This window comes from Dipteris shenzhenensis, chromosome 5 (assembly GCF_047967505.1).
Source record: "Dipteris shenzhenensis isolate YYH24624 ecotype China chromosome 5, Dip_SZ_1.0, whole genome shotgun sequence".
NCBI classification, from domain to species: domain Eukaryota; kingdom Viridiplantae; phylum Streptophyta; class Polypodiopsida; order Gleicheniales; family Dipteridaceae; genus Dipteris; species Dipteris shenzhenensis.
The window spans coordinates 4067042-4093557 of record NC_141600.1 but is presented as its reverse complement, the minus strand read 5'-3'; the positions used below and the strand labels follow the sequence as shown (position 1 = coordinate 4093557).

Here is a 26516-nt window from a genome sequence, read left to right as displayed (position 1 = left end):
CATCATCTCCCATTATACCAACCATGTGGTCAACATATGCTTCCATGATTGTATCGCTTCATTTTCTTAGGCATAGAGGAGTGAATCAAAAAAGAAAATTGAGGCAAGATATCTCTAAATGTGCTTCAATATTGCTCGTGCTTGATTGCCAAGCAATTTTTTTGAAAGACATGTAGCTTCATGCCTCTCATAGTCGACATCTGTTTTCATTCATAGAAATCAATGTTTGCTATCAATGTCCCAAGAAGGTTTGCACTCATTATTGTTTTTCCCTACACATGTATCCTTTAGGTCTTGCAAGAATGGAAGGAAATGAATAACAATAAAAAATAATTAAAGAGGAGAATGGAAGTCAATGGAGTTGGCAAGACTACCTTTGTGGTGGAGGTATGATGAAGTTGCTTTTAATATGCTATACAGGGTTGCCCTTGTGGTAAGCTCCTCTCTAATGCTTTTGAGCTTTCAAATTTCATGCTTATGGTATGTTTCCTAATGCAAGGGATTCCCTATTTTAACAAGCTTGAACTCTTCTTTTAGTAGGCAAAGCACAAGGGTTCCAAGAAAAGCTAAGTCATATTACCCCCCACCCCCCCCAAAAAAAAAAAAAACAAAGACACTCGTACTTGAGTATACATGATTGTTGCTAAATGATTTTCAATTGCATAAAATTTTGGGGAAAAAAGAGGGATGAGCATAGAGAGAGAGAGAGAGAGAGAGAGAGAGAGAGAGAGAGAGATCTATTAATGTCTGCAGAAGACCTCATGGGACTATGAGACAAAGTATCAGCATCAAAAAAATAACTTACTACATCTGGATAGCCAAAGAATCAAGGGAGTGGAGAAGGCCAACTCCTCCTGTGTTATTATAGAGCTTAGCTATATTCTAACACTATCATAAAGTGGTCTTTATAACATCAGTTTAAGACTAAGAGTCTTTGGGTTTGGATTTGAAGTCCCTAATCAATGCTTGCCCATCTTGATAAACCACCCATTTGCCTACCTTGTGTGCTTCCTTTACCTTGGTGAGTTCATTGTTTCTTTGTTTGAGTTGGAGAGGAGTGAGCTCCTCAGATGTCCAAATCCTTGTACCCTTCAACTTATGTGTTTGTCTGAGAATTTTGAATCTTGCTACATTCCCTCTACAGTAGATCTGTGCTTGTGTGCTAGTTTGACAGACATTGCAAATATCATTTTCATCCCATTCGATTTGCGGTACTTCCTTCTTAAGGCATATGATTATGTCCTCAATGCTTTTCTCATCATCATCATGAAGGCAACCTTCTTTCAGTCCCCCAATGTGTAAGATCGTCTTATTCTGTGCTCTAGCTTCTTGTTTTTTACTTTCATATAAAGGTCAGCTCTATTGACTTTGTTACTGGCGTCAACAACCATTTCTTGCTTGATTGAGCTCACGTGATTGTGATCATGTCTTGAACCGTGGAGACAAGTATTTGTGCAAGTGGAGATGCATTACATTTGTGTATTGCCTTTGCAACAATTTCCTCCTTTCCACTACTCTCCATATCCTGCACTTTCCTCCCAAGGGCTGTAAGCTGAAGCTTGAGCTCTCTAATCTCTTGCTGAAGGTAATAGATTTGCTCTTGTGGGTCAATATTAAACCATCTGCCCTTGATATGTTTTTGCATAGGGGGAAGGTATCTTCGCAATGGTAGAAAATGAAGGCTTGAGAGAGGGGGCTAGGGTTGCGAAAACTTTGACCTTAGGGAATTCCATGGTGACCTACACTTGTGTGTGTACCCCCTACTTAAGCTAACCCCTAAGGTTGGGCCAAGGGTTCAGCCCACCAACCTGGAGTCTATGAACTGGAGTGCTAGAAAAATTGAACTCTGAATTGACGAACCGAGGTGAAGTTAGTTGAATTGAACTGAACTAAACCCAAGGTGGCGACTGTGAAGCTATGAACGTTGGAGGAACTTTGTGGCAGTGGCAGCGAGAAGAGAAGCAGCACAGCAAACAACGAAACGACCTCGCTAGGAGAGATGAGAGAGACGGGCTGAGAGAGATGGGAGAGACGGGCTAAGAGAGGCGGGAAAGACGGGGTGGGAGAGATGGGAGAGACGGGCTGAGAGAGAGAGAGAGAGAGAGAGAGAGAGAGAGAGAGAGAGAGAGAGTAGTTTCAAGTAGTGTGTCAATTGCTTCTCTTTATGCACTACCAAAGTCTACACCATGGATGCACAAAATTTCTTGTGACATCCTCTTCCCTTTAGTTGGTCATTTCCTTTAGCACCAAACCAAAAAACTACCCTTCCTTGATCCAAAACCCCAAGTGAGGAAAAGTCTCCTCATGGTTCATGAGACAATTCAAAAACAAGAAAGCAAGAGTTATTCCAATGACTTTGAGCTCTTTCCATAGTTTAATTGAACACTAATATAATCGTGTAGCTTTGTCATGGGTCCATCAACTAGTAAGGAAATAAAAAGACACTATAGTTCTTGACAAATGCTTATTATGACATTAGTGAGAATTGATATTTATCCTTGTCCTCTCATGAGGCCACATGTCAAGGCATAATAGGTTTTTTTAAATTAAAAAATCTTCTAAGATATTTATTCTAAAAAAGCTAAAAAAGAAAAATCCCAAGCAACCTACAAAAGCTAAACTTCACAATGTTCTCATGGTGGGTCGACACTATCGACAGCACATGAGTAAGCGTTTAGGACCAGCCGACGCATTCTTGCCACGAGCATGAGTTCACGTTCGACAAAGTCCTCAAGTATCACGAGCATGAGTTCACGTTCGACAAAGTCCTCAAGTATCCTCGAAGGGGCATGATAAATTTTTTGGCACTCTCATTTTTTATCGCACTCTGCAATGCCAAATCTCTCGAAAATGAGCTACATTTTGATCTCGTAGCTTCTCTACTTGCTCTTCTAGTGATTCATGTGCTACCTCCAATGCAACATATAGTATATTTTATGTGCCGGAGATATCAATCTAGGGCCTCCATTGTTTATCCATGTATGATGAGAAGTTGACTCAAAGTTCCTTCACAAAGTGCAAGAACAAGATTTTAACAAAGTACACTCATTCCTTTCTCAACCTTACTACATCTCTAGATCCTAGAACATCTTTGGCACCTATGAACCTTTCAAACCCTTCACTTCTTTCTCACCATTAACCTCTTCACTTGGATTTCTCAACCTTGCTCTTTGTTTGAAGCCTATATGCTCTTTTCAAATCCAATATAGGTGAGAGCCTCATTGAGGACTTACCTACAAATCTACATGGCTATTGGTGCTAAAATTATGTTGTGCATTTGCATCATCTACTATGGTAATAGATGGACTTGAACCAAAGACCATACATCACAAAAATTAGTATGTGCTCATTAGTTAGAAGCACCTCGTGATGGGGACTTACGTGCAAATGTGCATGATCAAAAAGTGGAGTGGCAATAGAAATCTGAAGTAGGATATTTCCCACTCAAAAACCTCATATTGAGCCATGACTGGCATGGCATCAAAAAGATTTAACAACTATGATAGCTCCATGTTGGAGACTGTTTGATACTCTAGTACAATATATGGAAAGTTTGGAGATCATTCAACGATATTCATATGCCATCATCCATGGAGCCGATGATCAACGATATACATATGCCACCATCCATGGAGCCGACAACTTTTAGTGGAGATGTTTTCAACATACAATGTGGATGCACTATTTGCCAATCAAATTTTGATGGCATGAACAAGATTTTATACCACCACCCATTGCAACCATCAGTATCATCTTTTTTGTTTGCTACTACGAACCTTGCGAACATACAAGGTGCATCCCCTGTAATTATACATGGTTTAAAGAGTTAGAGATTTGTTGCCAAATTAGCTTAAGTCTGATTCCTTAATTTATCATGATTTCTCAAGGTTTAATTGTTTATTGTTGACAAAATATGATTGCACCCTCAAGGAACCCATTGAAGCATCCCAAATTACTAAACCATTAAAGCAATCCTATCAATAATCATTTAAAGACGTTATCATCTCTAAACCCTCTTTTTCAAATATAAGGGCTTCATAAGTCCTCTATAAAGTATGCCCCAAACTATAGAGACATTATAGCATCTATCCAATCTAGTTGCATAATTTGGAATCTACTACATCCTAATACCCTTAGATCTCCACCTTGACACCATAGGTTATGGTGTCCCAAACCTTTTCGTGCTTGTCTTGCGCTAAAGGCACCATAAATTTATGTGCACTTCAGCTTTTGGGGAGCTTTCATTTCTTATTAATGACAAGTTAAACAAATTATGGGTTGCACTATCATCAACCATCACACATGCGTATGTCCTCTATATGTTTCCATGCATCCTCTCTGAATCATTAGGACCAATTAAGACCTAAATTGGGCTTCTAGATTGCTAATGATAAGCAATACATGCCGATACTATCCTCATGATAAACCTCGACCTCTAAACCTTGTAGATAAAAATCCTTTCATGTTTAGCCCATGTCCTAGGGATCTTTAATCCTTTTTCCTAAGGCTCATTATATATCTCATATATCTAGTAAACATCACCTCCAAAGTAGGCTTGAAAATATCAAAATTATGTTTATCACTTGCATCTTGGAATACTATTTGCGAGTCACAAGTTTGGTTCTAGCGGTAATGTGTACAACTTCAAATAACGATTGTGCAATCAATTTAGTATTGCACAACCTGCTACATTAAAACATCTATCTTTTTAACCATTGGTTCCACTAAAATTTATAATAACAATAACAATAATAATAATTCAAATTTCAACTTTCAAATAAAAGCCTAGACAATTGTTCCGTAACCAATCTTTTGTAACGCTATCTTCTCATCGTGCAATCAGTCCTACAAACCTTGCAAAAAAATTATATTACGAAATACTCAAAAGCATTTAAATAGATTATATAACTCCACCGTGGTCTTTACAAAGATATGAATTTCTAAAGAAACCCATTAAATATAGTCTGTTGTAACACTATTTCAGCTCTCCCCTCAATATTCAAGACGTAAGGAGCTGAAATTGAAAATGTGGAAATCATGCATAATAAACAACAGATTTTCTGACTAGAGTGACGCGAGAACACAAAGCAGGATGAAAGTAGTCGTCCACAAAGTGTTCTCCGATCCTGACCACAGAAAGTAGCTTTAATCAGTCTTAAACAGATTTCACAAACCATTAAAAGATGAGAACCTTCTTTCAAGGCTAATATAGAGCATACCCCCAAATCCGGAAGTCTGAGATGCTGGTAGTGCAGGAAGTGAGTCCACTGCCCAACGCAGACACTCAGCATTAGCTTAAATTAGCTATAATCCCTTCACTGAAACTCTACTTAAAACCTTCATATCCTTGGCTTATCAATCCCTAATTATTTGTGCAGTATCAAAGAACCATAGCGATACTCACAAGCAGCACAAAGAGGAAAAGATGATTGTGAAGAAGATGAAGGCCAAGGGGCAGCGATATTGTCATTTAAATCACATGTAAAGCTGATGCCAGATGCCCTATCATAGACAACATCAGATGGTATCGCACGTAGCAAGCAACCTGACCAGTAACCAAGCACTTGAGGTGAGTTTTAGATCTTGGCAACAATCGCAAACTACAGAGCTGGGACTGAAAACCCGAAGATAAAATATTTGACAACAAAATTTATCATCTTCACGCAGCATTCCTCATTGTTCACTTCAAGCTCAATTAATACGATTTTCAAGATCCATTCTTCTGTTTCAACTCAATTTTCTGGCCTGTCTTGCCACGTTCTGGGCTGTGCTGGCTCCTTTACAGCAATCTATAACATTCAATTCAATATTGGTCTGGACTTGCGCCATTTCTAAGCTGGCCAGATCCAACATGTTTGGCTAATGGATGCAAGATGACTCCAGAAACAGCCCAACTTTCAAGCCATGGCAGGTGTCCCCCATACCACAAGGGGTCCCTAGAGGAATGAGAACGTCGAATTAATGTCGTTTGGAGACTCTATGGGACAAACCAGATAAAGCTAAGTAGTGTTGCAGCTCGAAAGTATCACAAACAATGAAATCAGTGAAACACTCAAACTATTTGCTTTCTAACTACAAAGGTTTTGATAATTCCTTTTTGTGCTTCCCGATGTCTATGACGTAGCTCCCAATTTGCTTGGTTAAGAAGATTGTAGACGGTACAAGAGACCTTACTTAGCCATGCAGAAATGTTGTCCCATCCCATCAGAAGTCATGAAATAGAAAAGGTGGGGGATCTCTCTCTCTCTCTCTCTCTCTCTCTCTCCATCTATGACTTCAGCAGCTGGGGGCGATCAGAGATGTTGCTATGCACATACACACAGATGGGTCCATATGGACAGATTACCACCCTTTCGGTAAAGCCTTAAGACCTCTTCTGTTCCACTCACTTATTACAAGGCTAACCAGATTATTGGGGAGAATCTCTTACACCTACACACATTTAGGACTAGTTAGCCCCATGCACGCTTCTTGTGAAGCTCAGCTTCTATATAGAGACCACTACTTACCGATATCAAAGGAGGACTTCATCGACCCACCAGGCTATACACGGATCCACCCCCCCTACTCTTTGAGGATTTCGATCGGATAGGTCCGTATTTTGCCACACTGATTGCACATTCACAGTGTGCGTGCTGAGGGCATATCTAGAGAGAGTCACATCTGCACTCTATGTGATCTACAAGAGATTGAGCTAGAGGAGCAATTTGCTCTATATACTAGGAGATCCGAGGTCGTTACCGCTATTTTTTCAGGGCCCCTTTCCAGCCTCCTATCTTACCAAGATCACAGATGTTTGGCGAAAAGACCATCTGCTTAGGGAGCATAGAGGGGATCAACATGCTCGATCAAATTCCACCCCAAGTGTGATCATTGAGTTTTTTCAGCCAAATACCACGGACCAGCAGGCCCTAGGGGAACGGGGTAGCCAAGGCCCAGAACAAGGACACAACAGACTCATCAACAGGTCAATGCACAGATCAAGCTCAGGGATCTTCCCTCCATGTTCATCAGAACAGAGGCATTTTAGCCAAGGCCCAGAACAAGGACACGACAGACTCATCAACAGGTTGATGCATAGATCAAGCTCGGGGATCTTCCCTCCATGTTCATCAGAACAGAGGCATTGTTGCCACTTTATCCCTGATATGGCCTTGTAGGCTACTTAGGGCCCAGTTAGGACATTTGGTCCACTTGGGACACCTAGGACATCTAGGTAGGACACTTGGTACACCTAGGACACTAGGGTGTTGTACTTGGGTCTATATGACCTCTCACTTGCACTTTCACTCTATCCATTTGCAAAAGTCTGCATTCTCAGCTTGTTGTCTTCCATTCCATTGCATCCAACAGCAGGATTGATCTGACCCGCCTCTCCCCCCGTGCACCTGCCGCCCATTGCCCTCCAACTCAAAGTTCAGCTCGCTCCCTTGCAGCTCGACTCAGCTCTCCAGCTGCTCAATCAGTAGAACCACGACCTGCTGCAGCTTCCACGCAGCTCCACACCAACTTGGAATGCACTATTGCTGCTGGCGCAGCTCATTTGACACTCCCGCAACCAGATCACAGCTGTATCAAGCTGTTGGAATGCACTATTGCTGCTGGCGCAGCTCATTTGACACTCCCGCAACCAGATCACAGCTGTATCAAGCTGTTGGAAGCGCTGCTTACTCTTGCAACAGTTCAAGCAGCTCCTCCACCTGCCCGTGTGATGCTGCCAACAACTCCACCTCGATGTGTAGCTCCCTCAAGTCTTACCGCAGCTCTCACTTCAGTTGTGCTTATCCTGCAACTCGCCATTGCAGCTGTTTGTGCCAGTCACAACTCTGGTGCCTGTATGGACGAATCTGCCAATACGGAATCCGTATAGTGTACGGACGACTGTACAGACTTGATGGTGCAGTTGTACGGAATCTGAGCCGTACGGTCGTACAGAGCTGACACGTAGGTACGAAAATCCGTACAATCATACCGGGCTGTACAGACGGAATTCTGCGCATGTGCCATGTGTTTGGCCGGGAGCAAGCGCTGGTGCGGAATCCATACAGTTGTATGGACTGTACAGATGATGGAGCTTGGCGAATGTGGGAGCTGGAAGAGAAGAGCAAGGAGCAGGGAGCAGGTCTGGGAAGGAAGTGCTCTGATACCAACTGTGAGAAAATGCAAGAGAGCAAGAGTGAGCAAGATGGAGAGTGAGCTGAACGTAGTTCACTCCCAAAATGTACTGAACTGAAGTGACTGAAGTGAAGTACAAAGAAAGAGATAAGAGTTTTGTCTAAGTGACAAAACCCTATCTAATCACTAACTGTAGTTAGAGATTAGACCGTGGTTAGGGGGAAAAACCTCTAAGAGGGAAAAGTGCCCCTAACACACTTATTACATTACATTGGCCACTGCCTAGAATATAATAATAATTCTAAACAAAAGTGACATATACGCATGTCAACACGTAGGACCCTCGACCAAATCGTCTCAATCATAACCCTCTTACTATCAAAGAGCATTGGGGCTTTAGATTTTGTGGGACCAGTAGGAGCTTTCAAGGTGAGGCCACACACAATAAACTTGCCCAGCAGGACACAACTCCACATCTCCGGGGTGATAAGAGGTAATCTTATTAGATTTGAATGGTCTACTGAACAGTAACCTGCAGCAGAACGATCTCAAGCCCCCACCAATCTTTCACACAAGTTAGGTGCATGCACTCGCTGAAAGTCCACTCAGAATATACAGCAGAGTAGAAAGAAGAACTCCTCAATTTTACAAGCGTGGGAAAACGTTTTTAAAACAGAGCAAAACACATCCAGCAAAAGGGTGCTGGATAAAACTGCAATCAAGGAATGTTGCTATTGCTGAGAGCTACAGAAAGATATCTGTGCTATCAATCCTTCAGTCTGCGGGCCTTCAGGGGTTTCAGTGACTCGGAGTGTTAGAAAAGTAGACGAAGGTTGCTTGCTCAAGGACAACACTACTCTGCAGCAAAAGATTCACCCTGAGACACAAGATAAAAAATACAGAGCGGAACTCCAATACACGTGCTTTACTTCCCGGTCTTTTATCTCATGGACTTGGTGTCACGAGCAAGGTTATCCCTTCATGATAACCTTTGACCATGCTAGAAAAGTAGAGGTAGGTTGCTTGCTTAATGCCAACATTACTCCGCATCGGACGATTCACCCCAAGATGCAAGATACTAATGAAGAACAGAACTCAAATACACATGCTTTACTTAAATGTAAGAGGGCAATCCAGACTGAAACTGCTACATTTGGGATATGGTGGGCCTATCTCTTCCAGGATTCTAAATTCTTTGTACAAAAAAGTGTGAAAATGCAAGAGAGCAAGAGTGAGCAAGATGGAGAGTGAGTTGAACGTAGTTCACTCCCAAAATGTACTGAACTGAAGTGACTGAAGTGAAGTACAAAGAAAGAGATAAGGGTTTTGTCTAAGTGACAACCCTATCTAATCACTAACCGTGGTTAGAGATTAGATCGTGGTTAGGGGGAAAAACCTCTAAGAGGGAAAAGTGCCCCTAACACACTTATTACATTACATTGGCCACTGCCTAGAATATAATAATAATTCTAACACCCTCCTGCAGTGCCAATGTGGTGTACAAGGTAGTGATCAATCACCAAAAGGAGATAAGTTTAGGGCACTGCGAAATGCCTCAAACTTCTTACGTGGAAGTGCTTTGGTGAAGATGTCTCCAACATTGTCATGTGTAGACACATAGATCATACTGATCTCCCTTGCATGCAACTTCTCTCTAACATAATGATAATGAACCTCAATGTTCTTCGTGCGAGCATGAAACACAGGATTCTTTGCCACTGCAATAGCACGCTAACTATCAGTGAGAATAGGAGGAGGACCCTCCAATATGAGACGAATATCAGTGAACAATCACACTCAATTGTCGCTGTGAAAGCTGCCCTGTACTCAGCTTCACATGAGGAAGTAGCCACCGTAGATTGCTGCCCAATCTAAATCACTATAAGCATGCATCTGCAAGTCACCCTCCCTAGGAAACATCAAGCCAAAAGACTTTGTTTTTTTTTTTCCCCGAAAAAACAGTGCTGATTATATTACTTCGAAAAAATAAGATACATAAAAGTCAGTTTTGCAGCTGACGGGGCTGCGTTCACAAATCGGACGCAGCCCTAAGTGGAAACAAAAAGCTCTCTCTCACGCAGGGATCAGGCGGGTGTGGATAAACAGCCAGAGAGGCGGTGAGTAGCACCACTGAAGGCCCTGAGAAGTATGCTCGAAGAAGAGGCCCTGCGTATCCCAATCTCGGAGGAAGTGTCTCCGCTTCTCCCGGCCAGCCCGGGAATCCTTGGATCTGGTCCCACTGGCCTCTGAGCGTGTGGATAATCTCGCACCAGATGTCGGCCATGACCTGGGCAGTCGAAAGAGAGGTACCACCGAGGATCTGCGCGCAGCGCGAAGTCCAAATGTGCCATCCGACGATGCTGCTAATAATCTCCCAGACTGGCTGCCTCACCTGAGAACCTGTGTCCGCCTCTGCCAAGTGCTGCGGGATGCCCTCAAGCGGCCCCCAAGCCACTGTGTGATAAGGAACATAGGGTCCTGCGGACCTGCCTCGAACAACTGATGATAGCCAGGTGTGGTGCTGCACCAGCAGAACGCGCCCCAGGTGATCAAACGTAACTTCGGAGCAGCGCGAGTAAGGATCCCGAAGGCCCACCTCCACACGTCCTGGGCGCGAGTGCAGCTCCACAGGCAGTGCTTTAGTGACTCCTCGTCCTCATGACAAATCTGACAAAGTCCATCCTGACCAATCTGCCGCAACCAACTCCCCACTGGAAGACCCTTATGGGCAAGTAGCCAAAGGAAGTAGGAAATCTTCCGCGGCCGCCAGCTCTCCCACAAGGCCTTCCAGAAGGCCTGCAAAAATAGCCTGGAAATACCTTGAGAATACCAACTGGGCCGCTGGGTGGGCAGTCGACTCTGCATCCTCCCGAAAACTCTCCTGCCCAGTTTCGTGCTGTAAGCGAAGAAAGGGGTCGGCCCCTAGCCTGCCACAACCTCTGGCCATCTCCACTCACCTGGGTCCCAATCAAGCTCTGACAGGGCCCGCCCCTCCCAAAGCCAGAGGCGCCATAACTGCAGCTGATCCTGCTCTATACTAGGATCGATCCGCCAAACCTTCCCCACGAGGCCTACGACACGAACCCTCTGCCACGAGAGAAGGGGGTCGATGAGCACACCCTCTCTCTTGAGTCGGCCACCCCCCAAAACCGCGAAGAAGGATATAGAGGTGTCGTCCAGCCGGCCTGCAACCACCAGTGAGATGCCACGGGGGGTGAACTGTCCAAGCCAACGGGCATCACCAGGCATGAGGATCTGAGTCTCGGGTGGAACCAACCAACCAGCAGGAATCGCTCCATCTATCTCTGTGCATCTCGCCTGAGCTCCACGGACACCTCCGGCTGTGGCTGCTAGAGCAACGGTCTCCAAATGTCTGTAAGTGTCCCTTCAAACTCGAAGGGATCGGACTGGCCCCCGCATCCAGCCGTCCCACGAGATATGTGACCTCTCCCCCAGCTGAAGGCCCAAGGTATCTCTGACCTGATCGTTCCAGATGAGCGGCTGGCGATCGATCTCCTCCTGACTGCTAGGAGGGGACTGGAATAGACTGAGACGGGCCAGGAGAACCTGGTTGACTACAAGAGCACGACCTGCAAGAGAGAGCTTAGCAGTGCTCCAGAAAGCCAGCTTCCGTCGTATGGAATCTAGCACCGGGAGAAACTGTTGAGCTGGCATGATGTCCAGGCCGACCTGAAAGCCGAGATATCTAGTAGTCTGCCCCCGCGGGATCCATTTGAAGCCCAAAAACCTCCTCCACTGTGAGCATGCCCCAAGGTTTATGAGAAAACCGACTGATTTGTTCCAGTTGATTTTCGCACCGGCTGCCGAGCAGAAGACCTCTAAGGCCAGCCTCACCCTCTCCAGCATCATCTCATCATCCTGAACATACAGCGCTGTGTCATCTGCATACTCCGAGTCCAGGAGCTCCGTGTCCTCCCTGATGGGAAGGCGAATACCCCGGATCCCTGTCGACCTCGCCCGAAGATAGTATGTCATCGCCTCGGCGAAGAAGAGAAACAGGTAAGGAGCGAGGGGGCAACCCTGACGCACAGATCTCTCCAATTGAAATCGCTCCCATCCTGCCGCCGATGATGACCCTGCTGGAAGCTGTCCTGTATAACGCTGAGATACCCTGAATCCATCCTACTGGGAATCCAAGTCTCTCCAAAGTACCCTCCAGGAAGAACCAGTCCACTCGATCGTAGGCCTTCTCAAAGTCGAGAAGTAGGATGGCTAAGTGCGAGCCATCAGCGTCGCCTGCATGCTGGGCTGAACAAGGGTCGGAATGTGCCTCCACACCTCCTCGCAGGAACGTCTAGTGCGGGGGGGGCAAGCTGCTCCTGCTGGAAAAGAGTCCTGTAGAAGTCGGTAGCCAGCCCCAAGACCTCTTCTTGGTCCGTAATGATGTGCCCCTCCGCTGTCCTAAGACTCCGGAGCTGGTCACTTGCTGCCCTCTGGCCATGCGTCCTGAAGAACTCTTTGCTCATCCGGTCGCCCTTCCGAGCCCAGTAGGAGAGAGAGGCATGATAAGAAAACTCTGAGCGACGTTGGAGAGTCTCCTCAAGAAGGGCTCTGGCTCTAAGGGCCTGGATCCGAAGCTCCTCCGAACCCGGAGCTGCCTGCTGGAACCGCTGAATGGAGGCGAGGTCCCTACGAAGAGCTCTCTCTCTGCCCCACCACTCCTGGCGAACCTGAAGGGCTGCGAGCTGGCAAATCTGGCTGGACTCCTGTAGAGCCTGCGCCACCGACTCTACCAGATCCACGCATCTGTCCCAATCTCTGTCCCAAAGGCTACTGATACTACTGCGCACCTCCTCCCTAGAGAAGATGGAATCAGGAATCCTGCACGAACGGGGAGGAAGGGACTGAGCCGCCGAGTCTAGTGATAAGAGCACTGGCGCGTGGTCGGAGAGCGTCGTCCCTGGCACTACACCCACCTGACCACCTCTGCTGATGGCCAAATCACTGATAAAAAATCTGTCCAATCTCTCCAGAAGTCTGCCCCCTTCCCTGCGGAAGCCCCATGAGAAGTCTAAGCTCCCGTGCCATCGGCGGAAGGACGGGTCTCTCCAGCTGTCCCTACCTCCTGTCGTGAAGAGAAAGGAGTCCCAAGCGGACTGCTCTGCCTGAGCTATACCTGTAAACTCTGGTCCTCTGCCCTGCTCGTCCTACAAAGTCTCCAAATTGTTGAAGTCACCTCCAACAATCCACGAATCCATGTCTGGGAGAATCTCTGTGAGAGTCCTCCAGAAGGTGGCTCTGCGTCGGAGGTCTGTGGGTGCATAGATGTTGAGGATTCCTATTTTGGAGCCCTCCAACTCTAGGCCAACCCAAAGTGCACGGCCTGGGATCAACGTACCATGGCCAAAAACTACCTGGGCAACCGACTCGCAAACGGAAGTGCAAACACCGCCACTCCTCCCCTGTGCACCGATCGAGGGCTCCCAATAAGTGTGTGAGCGTCCAGGGAGGATCTTCCGGTAGCTACGGGTATGAGCCACTGAAAGCTTATGCTCCTGGAGCAAGAGTATATCCAATCGACCAATCACTGCTGGTTGAAGTTCCTGTCTCAAGATGAGCTTCCTAGGACCACAGGTGCCAGAAGAATGAAACCCGTTCACGTTCCAGGAGACAAGGTGTAAGCTCATGATGAGGACTGGTAGGCTGCGAACAACTGTCTGCTCGTGGCCAAGGTCGAGGAAGAGGCTGGTAGTTCGCAATGAAGTCGCTGACGCTTCTGTGAGGGTTTGGAGGGGGAGGCGGGGTCATCCTGCCCGTTCTTCAAAACTTTTAGTAAAGGCGTGAGGCCTTTGGTGCCATGGACAAACGCTTTCTCGAGCTAACTCGAGATCTCTGAAGTAGTCATCCCGTAAAAGGCACGAAGTTTCTGTGGTGTCCATGCTCTGACATCCTGGGGAAGGGGCCACGATAGAGGGGGCCTGAGGATCACAATCAGTCTGAAACGCTTGGCGGCGCATCGCCACCGCAGGCGCACGTCACCCTCGGATCACTGAGTCTCGAGAAGCTGTCCACCGGTCGGGCCTATCCAGGAGCAGATCTAAGCATGCGTCTGCTCTCAAAGAGCCTCCCAGACCGAGTCGTCTATCCAAATCTCGGTGCCGTCGCTGAGAAAAGTGAAGGCAAAGCTGGGTCCATCCTTCGGGGCCAAGGCTGCGATCTTCCCATCCGTCCCTTTACGGAGCAGGAAGATACTGATGTCGAGGCAAGCTGGGAAGGTCCCGAGGTCGGCCACGTCCAAGTAATCCTAGGGACCGGATCTGTAGAAGTCGCGAGGAAGCTCTCTCTTCTGGAGCTGAGGCCCGCCAGAATCTGCAACTGAGGGGGCCGGGCTAGCTGACAAGGAAGGCTGCTCTAGGGGTGGTGCAGTCTCGGGGTGTCCTGCCTGGGGTGAGGGAGGGAAAGGAGGCTGTGGAGTAGGCGACACCGACTCCACGGAAGCAACTAGCGGGGGGGGCGGAGGTGGGAGAGTGGAGGCTTCACGCGGCTGAGAAACCACCGGTGAAGCTGACACTGCAGAAGAGCTGAGAGAGGCGGGGGAGGAGGGATGGGACTGGGGAAGAGGCGGGGGTTGAAGAGGAAGAGGCGGGGGCTGATGTTGCGGGTCGGAAGGAGACTGCGGCTGGGGTAGGGGCTGGGGCTGGGTGGGGGGGAGCTGGGGATCGGGAGAGAGGGGGACCTGAGGCTGCGGAGGGCGGGCTACAACCGAAGAAGAAGCTCTCCCTGGACCCTGGGGCAGCTGCCTGTCAGGTCTCTGAGGCGCTGCTGCCGGCTGGGTAACCTCTGCCTCCTTGCTTTTGTCAGAAGGCTTCTTATTCTTTCCTCTTTTCCTTCTGACCTCGGTCCAGCCGCCAACCACCTCTGGACCGGACTCCGGCTGCCTCTGCTCTTCCTGACGTGGCTGCCTGGAGGGAGGGGGAGGGGGCTGCGGGGGGGGAACGGGGGGGACCGAGAGGAGCTGGAGAAGCGCGGACAAGCAACAGCCAAGTGCCCAAAGCCATGACACTTCAGGCACTAGCCAAGCTGACCTATGACTACCATGCTCTGAGTAATGCTGCCAGCATCTGTCACAATCTCAATCACTGTAGGGAGGGACGCAGGATCTGCCACGGCCACACGGACTCTGGGAGCTCCTGCCGCAGCGACCGCGTCGACAAAAGTGTCATGCATCACCCAGCCAAAGTGGGAACCCAGGTCCCTGACTATCGGCCGCAACTCAGCAGCAAGGCCTGGAAATACTAGCGTCACTGGATGGCGAGGTATGCTGAAACGAGCATGAAAGTCCGCTGCACTGAATCCTCGGTACCAAGGAACTATCATGATGATCTTTCCATCCACCGATGTGGGGGAACCAGCAATCAGGTTGCTCGCAGCTTTCGTAGTGGAGAGTTTAAGCCAAAAGATGCCCCTTCCCATAAGGGTCACCTCCTCGATGTGGCTATCCTCTAGCATAAGCGTGGATTGAAGCCAATCCCTAATGGCTGGTCTGGAGGGAGAGTGTCCAATGGCTCTGCCATAGACTGAAGGGTGGGCAAAGTCATTGGCAACCTGTTGTACCCGGGACGATTGTTGCTCTGTCAAGATCCACGGTAGGCTTCTGGAGAGGGGGGGTCCGACTGGGCCTCCGGTTCCGAGCAGGGAGCCGCCATACCGCCAAGACAAACTGCGAGAACTCCGATGAGGAAGAGGCTGCCACCAAAAAGGGGAAGGAGTTAGACGAGGGTGGAGCCTGGGTGTGGATGAGGAATCGGCGAGCGTGGCGAGGACGAGGGCGAAGGCGAAGAGAGACGTGGGCGAAGGTGGGGGCGAAGGCGAATGCAAGGGCGAGGCGAAGGCGGGGGTGAGGGGCGAAGGCGAGTGCGGAGGCAAGGGCGTGGAAAGAGCGGAGGGCGGAGGGCGGAGGCGAGGGCGGAGGGCCGAGGCGAGGGCATGGCGAGGTGAAGGAAGGCGCGGTGGCGAGGCTGGCGGGCGCGGTGAGGCGGGCGAGGTGAGGGCAAGGCGAGACGGGTGAGGCGGGCACGGCGAGGCGAGGCGGGCGAGGTGAGGCGGGCGAGGTGAGGCGGTGAGGCGAGCGAGGTGAGGCGGACGCGGCGAGGCGGTCGAGGCGAGGCGAGGGTGGGCGAGGCGGGTGAGGCGGCCGAAGCGAGGGTGCAAGCGAGGTGGGGAGGGCGCAAGGCGAGGCGAGGGGAGGGCGCAAGGCGACGGGCGAGGCGGGCGAGGCGGGGTCGCAGGCAAGGCGGGCGAGGGGAGTAGGGAGGTAGGCTATGGCGAGGGAAGGAGGGCTCGCAGGAGCCAGGAAAGTTTGTTTTTTAAGCCAAAAGACTTTGTGCCTTGCAAATATCTGAAGATGCGTTTTACAGCCTGCCAACGTGTTGTCTTTGGGCTGTGCATATATCTACTCACCTGAGATACTCATACTGAATATCAAGCCTGGTATTGCACAAGTATAAGAGGCATCCAACAACTTGGCTGTAAAGTGTGACATCCATTGATTCACCTCCATCATACATAGTAAGCTTCAGCCCCGGATCCATTGGAGTGGCAATAGGCTTACAATCATGCATGTTGAACCTATCCAAGAGCTTCTGCACATACTTGGATTGAGACATAACGATGCCATGCTTGTCATGTATAAATTGGATCCCCAAATAAAAATTTAACATGCCCAGATTCAGCTTTCAACTCAGCTTTGAAATCTGCAATTATATCCTCATTTGACCCCGTGAGCAGCATGTCATCTACATAAAGAATGATGAACAAAATATCCCCCCCATCCTTCTTCATGTAGAGGGTGCTTTCCGTGGGACTATTGTGTAATCCCTTACTTGCCAGGAATGCATCTATCTTGGCATACCATGCACGTGGGGCTTGTTTCAGCCCATATAAAGCTTTGTTAAGCTTGCAAACCTGAAGTGCATTGCCAGAAAGTTCAAATCCACGAGGTTGCTTGACATAAACCTCTTCGTGCAAGTCCCCATTAATGAAAGCTGTTTTTATGTCCAACTGATGGACATTCCACACAAAATTTGCAGCCATTGCAATAACTGGCCATATGGTGGTCATCCGGGATGTAGGAGCAAAAGTCTCCTCATAATCTATGCCCTCTTCTGTGCATAGCCTTTGGCAACCAGCCATGCCTTGTACCTGTCAATAGACTCATCTGGCTTTCTTTTTTATGACATGTTTACTTGGTGGCAAATCCACAACATCCCAAGTCTGATTTTTCTCTATGGACTTCAACTCATTGTGCATGGCATGCATCCAATCCGCATTATCCTTTGCTTCTTCAAAAGAGTCAGGCTCCTCTTCATCAAGAAGAGTCCCTGCATAAGCTGTCTCAACTGAAAGAGCTCCCCCTGCGTGCCTTACTACACTACGAGTTCTTCCAAGCAATGGGGCCTCAAGCCTACTCTCCCTGAGAGTCTATAGCAACCAATTCGGGACTGTTTTGGCTGCGTGTATCTCTTGAATTTCTTGCCTGACAACTACATCCACACCCTGTGGAGGTACAAAATCAGCCGGTGGCTGAATCGGGGCATGTGGATCAAGAGGAGGTTGCTGTAAATTCTGATTTTCAGCGGGGAACCAAATGCTATAGGAAGCATCTCCTCAAACACATCATCTGAAGAAGCTGGAATCTGAAATTCAGCATGTGTATGTGCTGAATTTTCAGAGAATATAACATCTCTAATAACAAAAATCTTGTGTGTAGTAGGATTGTAGAGACGATAGCCTTTGCTTTGTGAAATATATCCCACAAAAATGCATTTAAGTGCCTTATCTAACAACTTGTGTCGAAACTCCACAGGCACGTGGGCATATGCAACGCAACCAAAAACTCTGAAATGGTCCACTCAAGGCTTTCTCCCATGCCATGCCTCATAGGGAGTGATTGTCTTCAAAGCCTTTGTAGGAGCCCAATTTAAAATATAGTTGCCACACATGAGGCCTTCAAGCCAAAATCTGTGAGGCAACTGCTTACTTGTAAGCATGCATCTATCCATCTCCATGGCAGTGCGATTCTTCCGCTCAGCTTTGCCATTCTGTTGAGGTGTAAGCCTCACTGTAAGCTGATGCGTGATACCTTTCTCCTTCAAAAATGCCTCAAATTCATGAGACATATACTCTCCCCCTCGATCTGTGCGAAGTATCTGCACCTTGAGTCCTGCCTCATTCTCAAGCATAGCCACAAAGTGTTTGAAATGCATAAACACTTCTGATTTTGCCTTGAGACCATAGACCCAAGTGTAGTTGGTTAAGTCATCTATGAATGTAACAAAAGAAAGATAACCCCCAAAAGCAGGTGTCCTCATGGGACCGCACACATCACTGTGAATAAGCTGTAATTTCCGTGTAGCTTTCACTACACCATCCTTCTTGAAGGGAAGTCTATGCATCTTGCCAAGGATGCAACCTTCAAATGCATGAGGAGGAGGTGACTTTAAAGGAGACAATGCATCAACCATATCATGTCTCTGAAGTGTCATTAAGCTGCCATAGCTCATGTGCCCATACCTGGCATGCCATAACTCCGCATTCTGCATCGCAACAGTGGGAGTGCTCACTGATAATCCAAGATCGGATCTGAAGTGCCATGCCTCATAGGGAGTAATTGTCTTCAAAGCCTTTGTGGGAGCCCGATTCAAAACATAGTTTGCACACATGAGGCCTTCAAGCCAAAACCTGTGAGGCAACTTTTTACTGGTAAGCAAGCATCTATCCATCTCCATAAGAGTGCGATTCTTGCGCTCAGCTTTGCCATTTTGTTGAGATGTAAGCCTCACTGTAAGTTGATGCGCGATGCCTTTCTCCTTAAAAAATGCCTTAAACTCATGAGACATATACTCCCCCCCTCTATCTGTGCGAAGTATCTACACCTTGAGTCCTGTCTCATTCTCAACCATAGCCACAAAGTGTTTGAAATGCATAAACACTTCTGATTTTTCCTTAAGACCATAGACCCAAGTGTAATTGGTGAAGTCATCTATGAATGTAACATAATAGAGATAACCACCAAAAGCCGGAGTCCTCATGGGACCGCAGACATCACTATGAATGAGCTGTAATTTACGTGTAGTTTTCACTGCACCATCCTTCTTGAAGGGAAGTCTATGCATCTTGCCAAGGATGCAACCTTCACATGCATGAGGAGGAGGCGACTCTAAAGGAGGCAATGCATCAACCATATCATGCCTCTGAAGTGTCATTAAGATGCCATAGCTCATGTGCCCATACCTGGCCTGCCATAACTGCGCATTCTGCATCACAGCAGTGGGAGTGCTCACTGCTAATGCAAGATCGGATCTTTTTCATATAAATCAAGCTGAAAAAGACCTCGATACAAAGTGCCAAACAACATCAAATCATAGTCATTCTCTTTGTCTTTGACTGCGCACTTATCATCATAAAAAACAACCAGAAATCCTCCTCTGTTGAGAGAGGACACTGAAAGCAAATTCTTCTTTATGCCTGGCACATAGAGAACATCTGAAATTCTGAAATTTGTGCCATCAGTGAATGTGAGAATAATGTCTCCACTCCACACACTAAATAAGAAGAATTATTTGCCCAAGTCACCTTCTTTTTGGTAGGTGGTGGGTGCAGAGATGCAAAAAGACTCTTCTTGGAAGTGATGTGCTTTGAAGCACCGCTACCAAAATACCAAGTATTCAGTGTCTCATTGACATTGAGAGAGCATGCATCCTTTGAAGGATCATAGCTGCAAGTCAAAAAAGCATAAGGGTCATCATCATTAGTTGTTGTAGCATCTGAACTACCCAGTGAAAAATCTGAAGTGCAAGATAGAAAGGCATAGTGCTCTTCCACAAAGTTGGCTGCAACATCTCCCCCATCATGAGAATGCGGAGCTGATGCATCTGACGCAGCCATACCTAAATCCCTTTTCTTCTCTTTAGCTAATGACCTGGCTTCTTGCAATAGTGACAAATGCCGTTCTTTTTCTGCTTATCTGCATCACCCTTAGCCTTATAAGAAGGCTGTCCTGAATCAGCTTTATGCTGATGTATGAGCTGATTGGCATGTGGCTTTTGCTGCCCTTTACCCTTGGGCTTGAACTTAGAAAGCATGGCATGCTCGCCAGCCCAGGTTGCCATATTTCTAGGAGTCTGCTCCTCCTGCAACAGAAGTCCTACCAACTCGTGAAAAGAGAGAAAATTGCTGCCCTCCCTCAATGACAAATTCAGCGAGGTGTAGAAACCAAGATAAGAGTCAGGAAGAGAATTCAGAGTGGTGGTGATCATCTCTGAATCCGGAATGGCTTCATCAATATTTAGCAATTGTTCCCTCAAATCCTGAAGCTTAGTGAGGTGAGAATTCATGGAATCTCCCTCATCCATATGCGTATGGGAAAGCCCTCGCTTCAGAGAGGAAACTCTGGCATCATTTCTTGCTGCAAACATACTCTATAGTATCTCCCAACCTGCCATAGATGTCTTGCATGACCGAATGTGAGGTATAATGAACCTCTTGACAGAGAGAGAAATCACTAAAAGAGCTTGTGCATCTCTAGAGTCCCATCTTTTCTGCTCTGCTGTGGAAGCTCCTGGAGCGGCTACTCCAACTACTTGTGCTGCATTTGCTCCTCTACCCCTGCCTCTAGCTGTAGGAGTGACAAGTGTAGCCACTATATCTGGTCGTGCTTCATCTCCATTGACATAATCCCAAAGATGTCTGCCAACCAAGATATTGCGAACCATGAAACTCCACAAGGAGTAGTTGGTGCCATCCAACTTATCCTCCTGTGTGAGAACTCCGAACACCTCATTGGGGTTGTTCTGAGCCATTTTTGGCAGATAAACTCAAAAAACACAGCAAACTGACCAAGTAAAATCCCTTTTTGGGATTTCAAATGCACAAGTAAAATCTGCAAAGAAAATCTACCCACAGTGACAAATACTGTCACAGCCTATCAAAGGCTCAAAATGCACCAAAATGCTATGCTTAATGCCCAAAATTCTGCAAATAGAATCTGCAAAAAGCGGCAAAAGTCGGCAAATTGACTCATATTGAGTTCAAAACTGCTTGCAAACTTCCAAAATGCTCTTTTACTTGCAAAATTGCAGCCCACATGCAAAAGTCCCCATTTCTTGCAGGAAATTGCATACAAAAGAGGGCAAATGATCTAAAAGCCCCAAATGTTGCACAAATTGCACTCTACCTGCAAAAGCCCCAAATTTCACTGCTAGATTGCAGTGCAATTGCAAAAGCCCCAAAATTCTCCAAAACTTGCAAACCAGATTCAACAACTATAGCTCAACTTCGCAACTGTCTATACCTGTCTATATACTGTACGACGGTCCGTATTGTCAGTGTCGGACTTCCATACGAAATCCGTACACCTATCAGTTTCTATCTGTAAAGTTGTACAAAGCTAACAGTACCTTAAGATTTCTGACAAACTTGCAGAACTAGTTCGAAGTTTGTTCTAGCCAGCTCTAGTAGCATTTGGTTGGTTTTGTTTCACATTGGCTCGGTGAGAAATTACAATGAATTTGGGGCTTTTCAATGTGTTGACAGCTCATTGCACAGAGCATCATCTTGATAAAAAATAGAAGCCATAGCCGACGTGTGTCCGCCCTCGCATTGAAGTCCTCAACAAGGAGAACTACCCTGTGGCTCGTGAAATCCATGGTATCTGGGTAGAGGGCTATGTATGGTGAAGTCTTAGCCTTCTCGCATAAGCCTTGATAAAAGTGTGAGGTCTCGGAGGGAAGTAACATACTACAATAAAGAGGTCTCTCGAGAAGGGCATCGGATATGGATCCGGATCCGCAGAAATCTAGCATGTTAAGGACGTCTCTCGATGGAGATTGTCTCAACAAGAGATGATCTGTAAAGTGCCCCACTCCTTTGATCCACGTACTCCACCTGTCTCACGGGCCTCATCCCAAAACGTTGTCTCCACTGACACCGGGCAAAGGGAACTCTGGGCTATGATAGGTATTTGTATAAAAGGCTATATTTCATCCTGTGTAAGACATTCCCTGGATCTACTCACACGATACCCTTATAGTTCCAAACAATGCAAGTCAGGGTCTCGGTGCTCTGAATCTCTTAAAGCCCCCCTATGTAGGGGAGCCACTGGATGCCCATCGGAGGCCTATCAAGAGCCCCCCCATCTCAAACCACTGCCCACTTCCCTTCCTTACAAGCAATGTCCCACTACTATCATAGGTTGTGCCTCTCCTCTACCTGTAAACTCGATGAGGGAGGAACAAGAGATCAAAAGGGAGAAAATAAGGGAAGTGATGTGCATCTGTTAGAGGTGCACAAGAGGGAGTACAAGGGAAAGGCAAGGTAGGAAATGTGAAAAAAGGAGAGAGGGGGGGAGCAGGATGACCAAGGTATGGGGTGAGGCGGTGCCAAGGGAGGCACAGTAGGATAAGGGGAGGGCAGCGAGGGGGGAGGGGGCCAAGGGGGGCATGATGAGACAAGGGAGGGGGGGAGTGCGCTTATCCATAGTGCTCCCCCATAACCATTACTTTCGAGATTTTTTTAGCCTGGACCCAGCGATGAGTCCTCTGAATTCGCCATCTATAATGCCTGGTAGCAGCATAGATTAATGTCTCCTTGTGTTTAACAGACTTTGCTTTCAATCAAAATTACAAAATACCTTTGGCCGAACTTTGGTTTCCTCAAGTGCCAGTCATGCCATGTCTTTCGCCTTCTTCCCTCAATTTCTACTGCTAATTATGCGAGTCGCCTTTCCTCATCAAAGTTGGGCGAAGGCCTCTAGATGGGCAAGGTAGGACTCATGGAAGCAGTCCCTTTGAGGTGTGATCAACCTATAGCTGCCCAAATGAAACTCAAATGACATGACTACCTCTTGTCCGTATGCCAATTGGAATAGAGAGTGTTTGATCGTCGCTCTTGAAGCTGCTCGGTAGGCCCATTAGACATCCAAGAGGGCCTCATCCCAATGTTTGGATGTCTCCTTGCAGATCTTCAAAATTAATCTACATAAGACACTTTGTTTGTGCTCTCTTCCTGTGCATTGGCCCTAGGATAATAAGCATAGGATTGGGGATAAAAGATTTTGTACCATTTGAGGAGAGTGGAAATGATGTCATTGATGGAGTGTGTTCTTTGATTACTCATAAACTATAGAGGGCAGTTATACCTAGTGAAAACGTACTCATTGAGAAAGGTGGTCACAGTGTTGGCCGTGTTACTGGCAGTAGTTTCAGCTTCTGCCCATTGGAGGCGTAATCCATAGTAACCACCAATATGTACCTTCAAGGATGAGAGGTGGGGCTGATTACAGCATGGTCTCCTCCAAAATGCCCCTAGAATGGGGAGGGGCATGGCAGCCCTCCTACAGATGGAGGTCTTATCATTGTCCTGTGGTTGGAGCAAATAAGGAGACATGGCATCTTCCACTAGTGCACAACAAGGGCCCAAGAGACAATCTCTCAGTGCTTATGGAGCTGCTCAATAGCATAGGGGATATGGCAAAGCTCACTTAGGACAAATCATGGCTCGGCACATTTATGAGTGTCTACTTGGAGGATGGTGGGCTGGCTCTTAGAGGGGAGGCACACTTTCCACATAGTGAGAGTTTCTCCAGCTTACTTTGTGAGTGGAGAGAAGTTACTCGCCAGGAGATACACAATGCTCCCCCTCCCTCCAGGAGAATGGTGCCAGCAACACGGCCTGAAACATATGGCAGCACGTTGCAGCCTTGTGATGGGAGAACAGCAGATTGGACTTGCTGGCACTCTCATCAACTCGCTAGACATCATACACACCTTGCGAGCAATATGAAAGCAAGGTACAAAGGATTCCAGGAAGACTACTGACCATTGTGAGCAATTTTGCAAGGCTTGGCCTGCATATACCTTTTAAATTTCATGGGTTGAGAAATCCATTGCTTATATAGGCCACCACACCAGTTTTTAATGGTATATCTTCAGCCATGAGCCAGATCCCACATACGCAGGCTGCAGGCCCATTTGCTTATTACAAAATATTTCCTCCAAAATGAAAGGAATTAAGCCAAAGCAACAAGAAATCTACCAGAAAAATTGGAACATTAAATAAACTTTTTAATGTTTATTAATGATGAAGGTAAGAGCTTAGATAAATAAATACCTTGTTCTCCATGGACTGCTCTCCAAGGTGCCATATTGTATAGTGACAATGCATTCAAAAAATAGAATTCAGAATTCAATATCACAAAGCAGGGCATGAAAAAATCAAACTCATAGATCTCCTGATCCAAATAACCAGAGAATGGCTTCCCATGATAGAAAGGATATTACCTTGGAGACTAAAATCCTTCAGATCAACTTGGCACAGACTGTACAAATTGGTCTTTACCCCTTTCTTCATCAACATTGATCCAAACAATGTGACACAATCTAGAGCCTGCACATTACTGATTAGCATTTGCTGTTGTAAGTCTGAGATGTAGCTGTACAAGGACTTACAACATGTGGCATTAGAGGGTGAAGATCCTCTACAAGAGTTTGCAACTGAAGAGGGATCTTTGAAGACCAATGGACAAACTGCACACACAACAAACATATGCCAGGATTGGAATCTAAATCTCCATAAAAGCACAAAAGATTACATTCTTGTAAAGTAAACAAAAACCAATCAACACATTTTTAAATTGTCCCAGAAGAGATGATGTGTTGCCAAGGTAGGAATCCAGCTTTTGGTTCATCACATTTAAGAGTTCTTTATGACCTACAAAGGTATACAATGTAAAACCCGAATATAAGTACAAGAGAACTAAGTTACTCCCAGTCGAGGCATACTTCGAGCAAATTCTTTCGAGTGAAACAAAATTTCTGAGCAAAGTTGGGATAAGCCAGGGAATTTTATTATGAAGCAGTCAAGAAGGCTTGAGATTAGGACCACAACATTACCAATAGAGATTAGAAACCAATAGTCTTCAGAAAAACAAATGCAAAGGCCATGTAGAAGGAAGGAATCTTCCCAACTGCACAACAATCTGCACTTATCCCATATGGTAAGAACAAGTTCCTTGTCACACATGGCTGAAACAGAAAGTAGATTCTTATATCTGGCATTTTTCAGTTAAATCCTACATTTCCAATGTGAAAGCTAACATAGTTGTAGTAACACTCCATTTCACTTGTAAGATCAATCATGAGGGGTAATGGTAGAGGCCGCTCCATCACACCCCCTCACACCCCTCCCCAGTCTCCTAAAACCTTTAACCATCCCCCTCCCCTCCTCCCCCCCTGTTCCCCCCCACTCAGTTCATGATGATCTTGCAACTGATTGGGTGAGATAGAAGTCATAGCCTCTTTTTTCTTTCCAGAGAAAAGAATTTTCTATTAATGCTTCAAAAAACAACCTTGCCGATCATGGAAAACATGATAAGGAAAACTGGCTGAAAAGGAACCAGCCTGTTTCTAGAGAACCCAACTCACTACCTAAGGAATCTCTGAAACAATGGCTAACAACCAGGGAGGAGGACTATACAACCTTCGCAGCATGAAAATATGGAACATACATGCAGGCCAAGCCTTGCAGAAATGTTCTGCGTTTTGACGGTCACTCTACGTCCAGACAACCCATGCTCCCATGTGTCGCAGAGGGTGTAGATGATATCCTATAGCAACAACAATGGCCCCTAGTGGCTCACACTCTTTGGGGTTCAGTGTTCAAATTCAATTTTGTGTTCATGTGCTTGAGCTCCTAGCATCCATGCTCCCTTACACTATCGTGTTCTAGCATGCTCTTACCCTTGCACTCCCTCCTCCCATCTCCTCCTCCTCCTCCTCCTCCTCCTCCTCTCTCCTCCCTTCCTCCTCCTCCTAGCTTCTCCTCCTTCCTTGCCATCACCAGGCTGCATCTCGTTACCCAATCGTTCCACACTGTGGTGTTGACCATTGTCTCCCACACACTGACCTCTCGAGAGGGAATGGGACGATGCAGAGCAGGTGCAATTGCCTCACGTAGCTCAATCCCAAGGATGCTCTATCCATGTATCTTACAAGCTGGGGAGACCTCGTCAATTGGAAAGTTATGAACCCCTTCTATCAACCATGCCACCATGCCCCATGTGGAATTTCTTTGCACCCAAGCCAACGATCTGAAGAGATCCCAACCAGATCCTCTGTGCTCTAGGACAAGTCCATAAGCAATGAGGGATCAACTCAAGAACTTCATCTGTGCAGCGGTGGAAGTCACACCCTCTTGCAACCCTTCTTTTGGATTTCGAGAAGGAGTATGACAAACTGAATTTATCCTTCTTGAAGGGTAACATGCAGCACGGTGGTTTTTCAGCACAATGGATATGTGGGATCTCTACTTATATGCATGAAGCTCTAGCCAAATTCTTGTAGTAGGCCACACTAGAGAGGCCTTGTCCCTCACGAGCTTAATGG

At 46.8% G+C, this 26516-nt stretch overlaps 1 protein-coding gene across 6 annotated transcripts in view; it reads right to left on the bottom strand.

Moving 5' to 3' along the window:
• Positions 1 to 4914: 4914 nt before the first annotated feature.
• LOC147901524 (putative GPI-anchored protein At1g61900) overlaps positions 4915 to 26516 on the bottom strand; it is a 45811-nt gene continuing 24209 nt past the window's right edge. For all 6 annotated transcript variants that reach the window (XM_087374755.1, XM_087374753.1, XM_087374754.1 and 3 more), the window contains 5 exons: positions 24414 to 24659; positions 24244 to 24258; positions 5405 to 5545; positions 5220 to 5267; positions 4915 to 5126 (listed from right to left, as the gene is read on the bottom strand). In XM_087374755.1, coding sequence (XP_087230881.1) covers positions 5065 to 5126; positions 5220 to 5267; positions 5405 to 5545; positions 24244 to 24258; positions 24414 to 24659 — 512 coding nt within the window. In that variant the 3' untranslated portion in view covers positions 4915 to 5064. The remainder of the gene's footprint in view (positions 5127 to 5219; positions 5268 to 5404; positions 5546 to 24243; positions 24259 to 24413; positions 24660 to 26516) is intronic.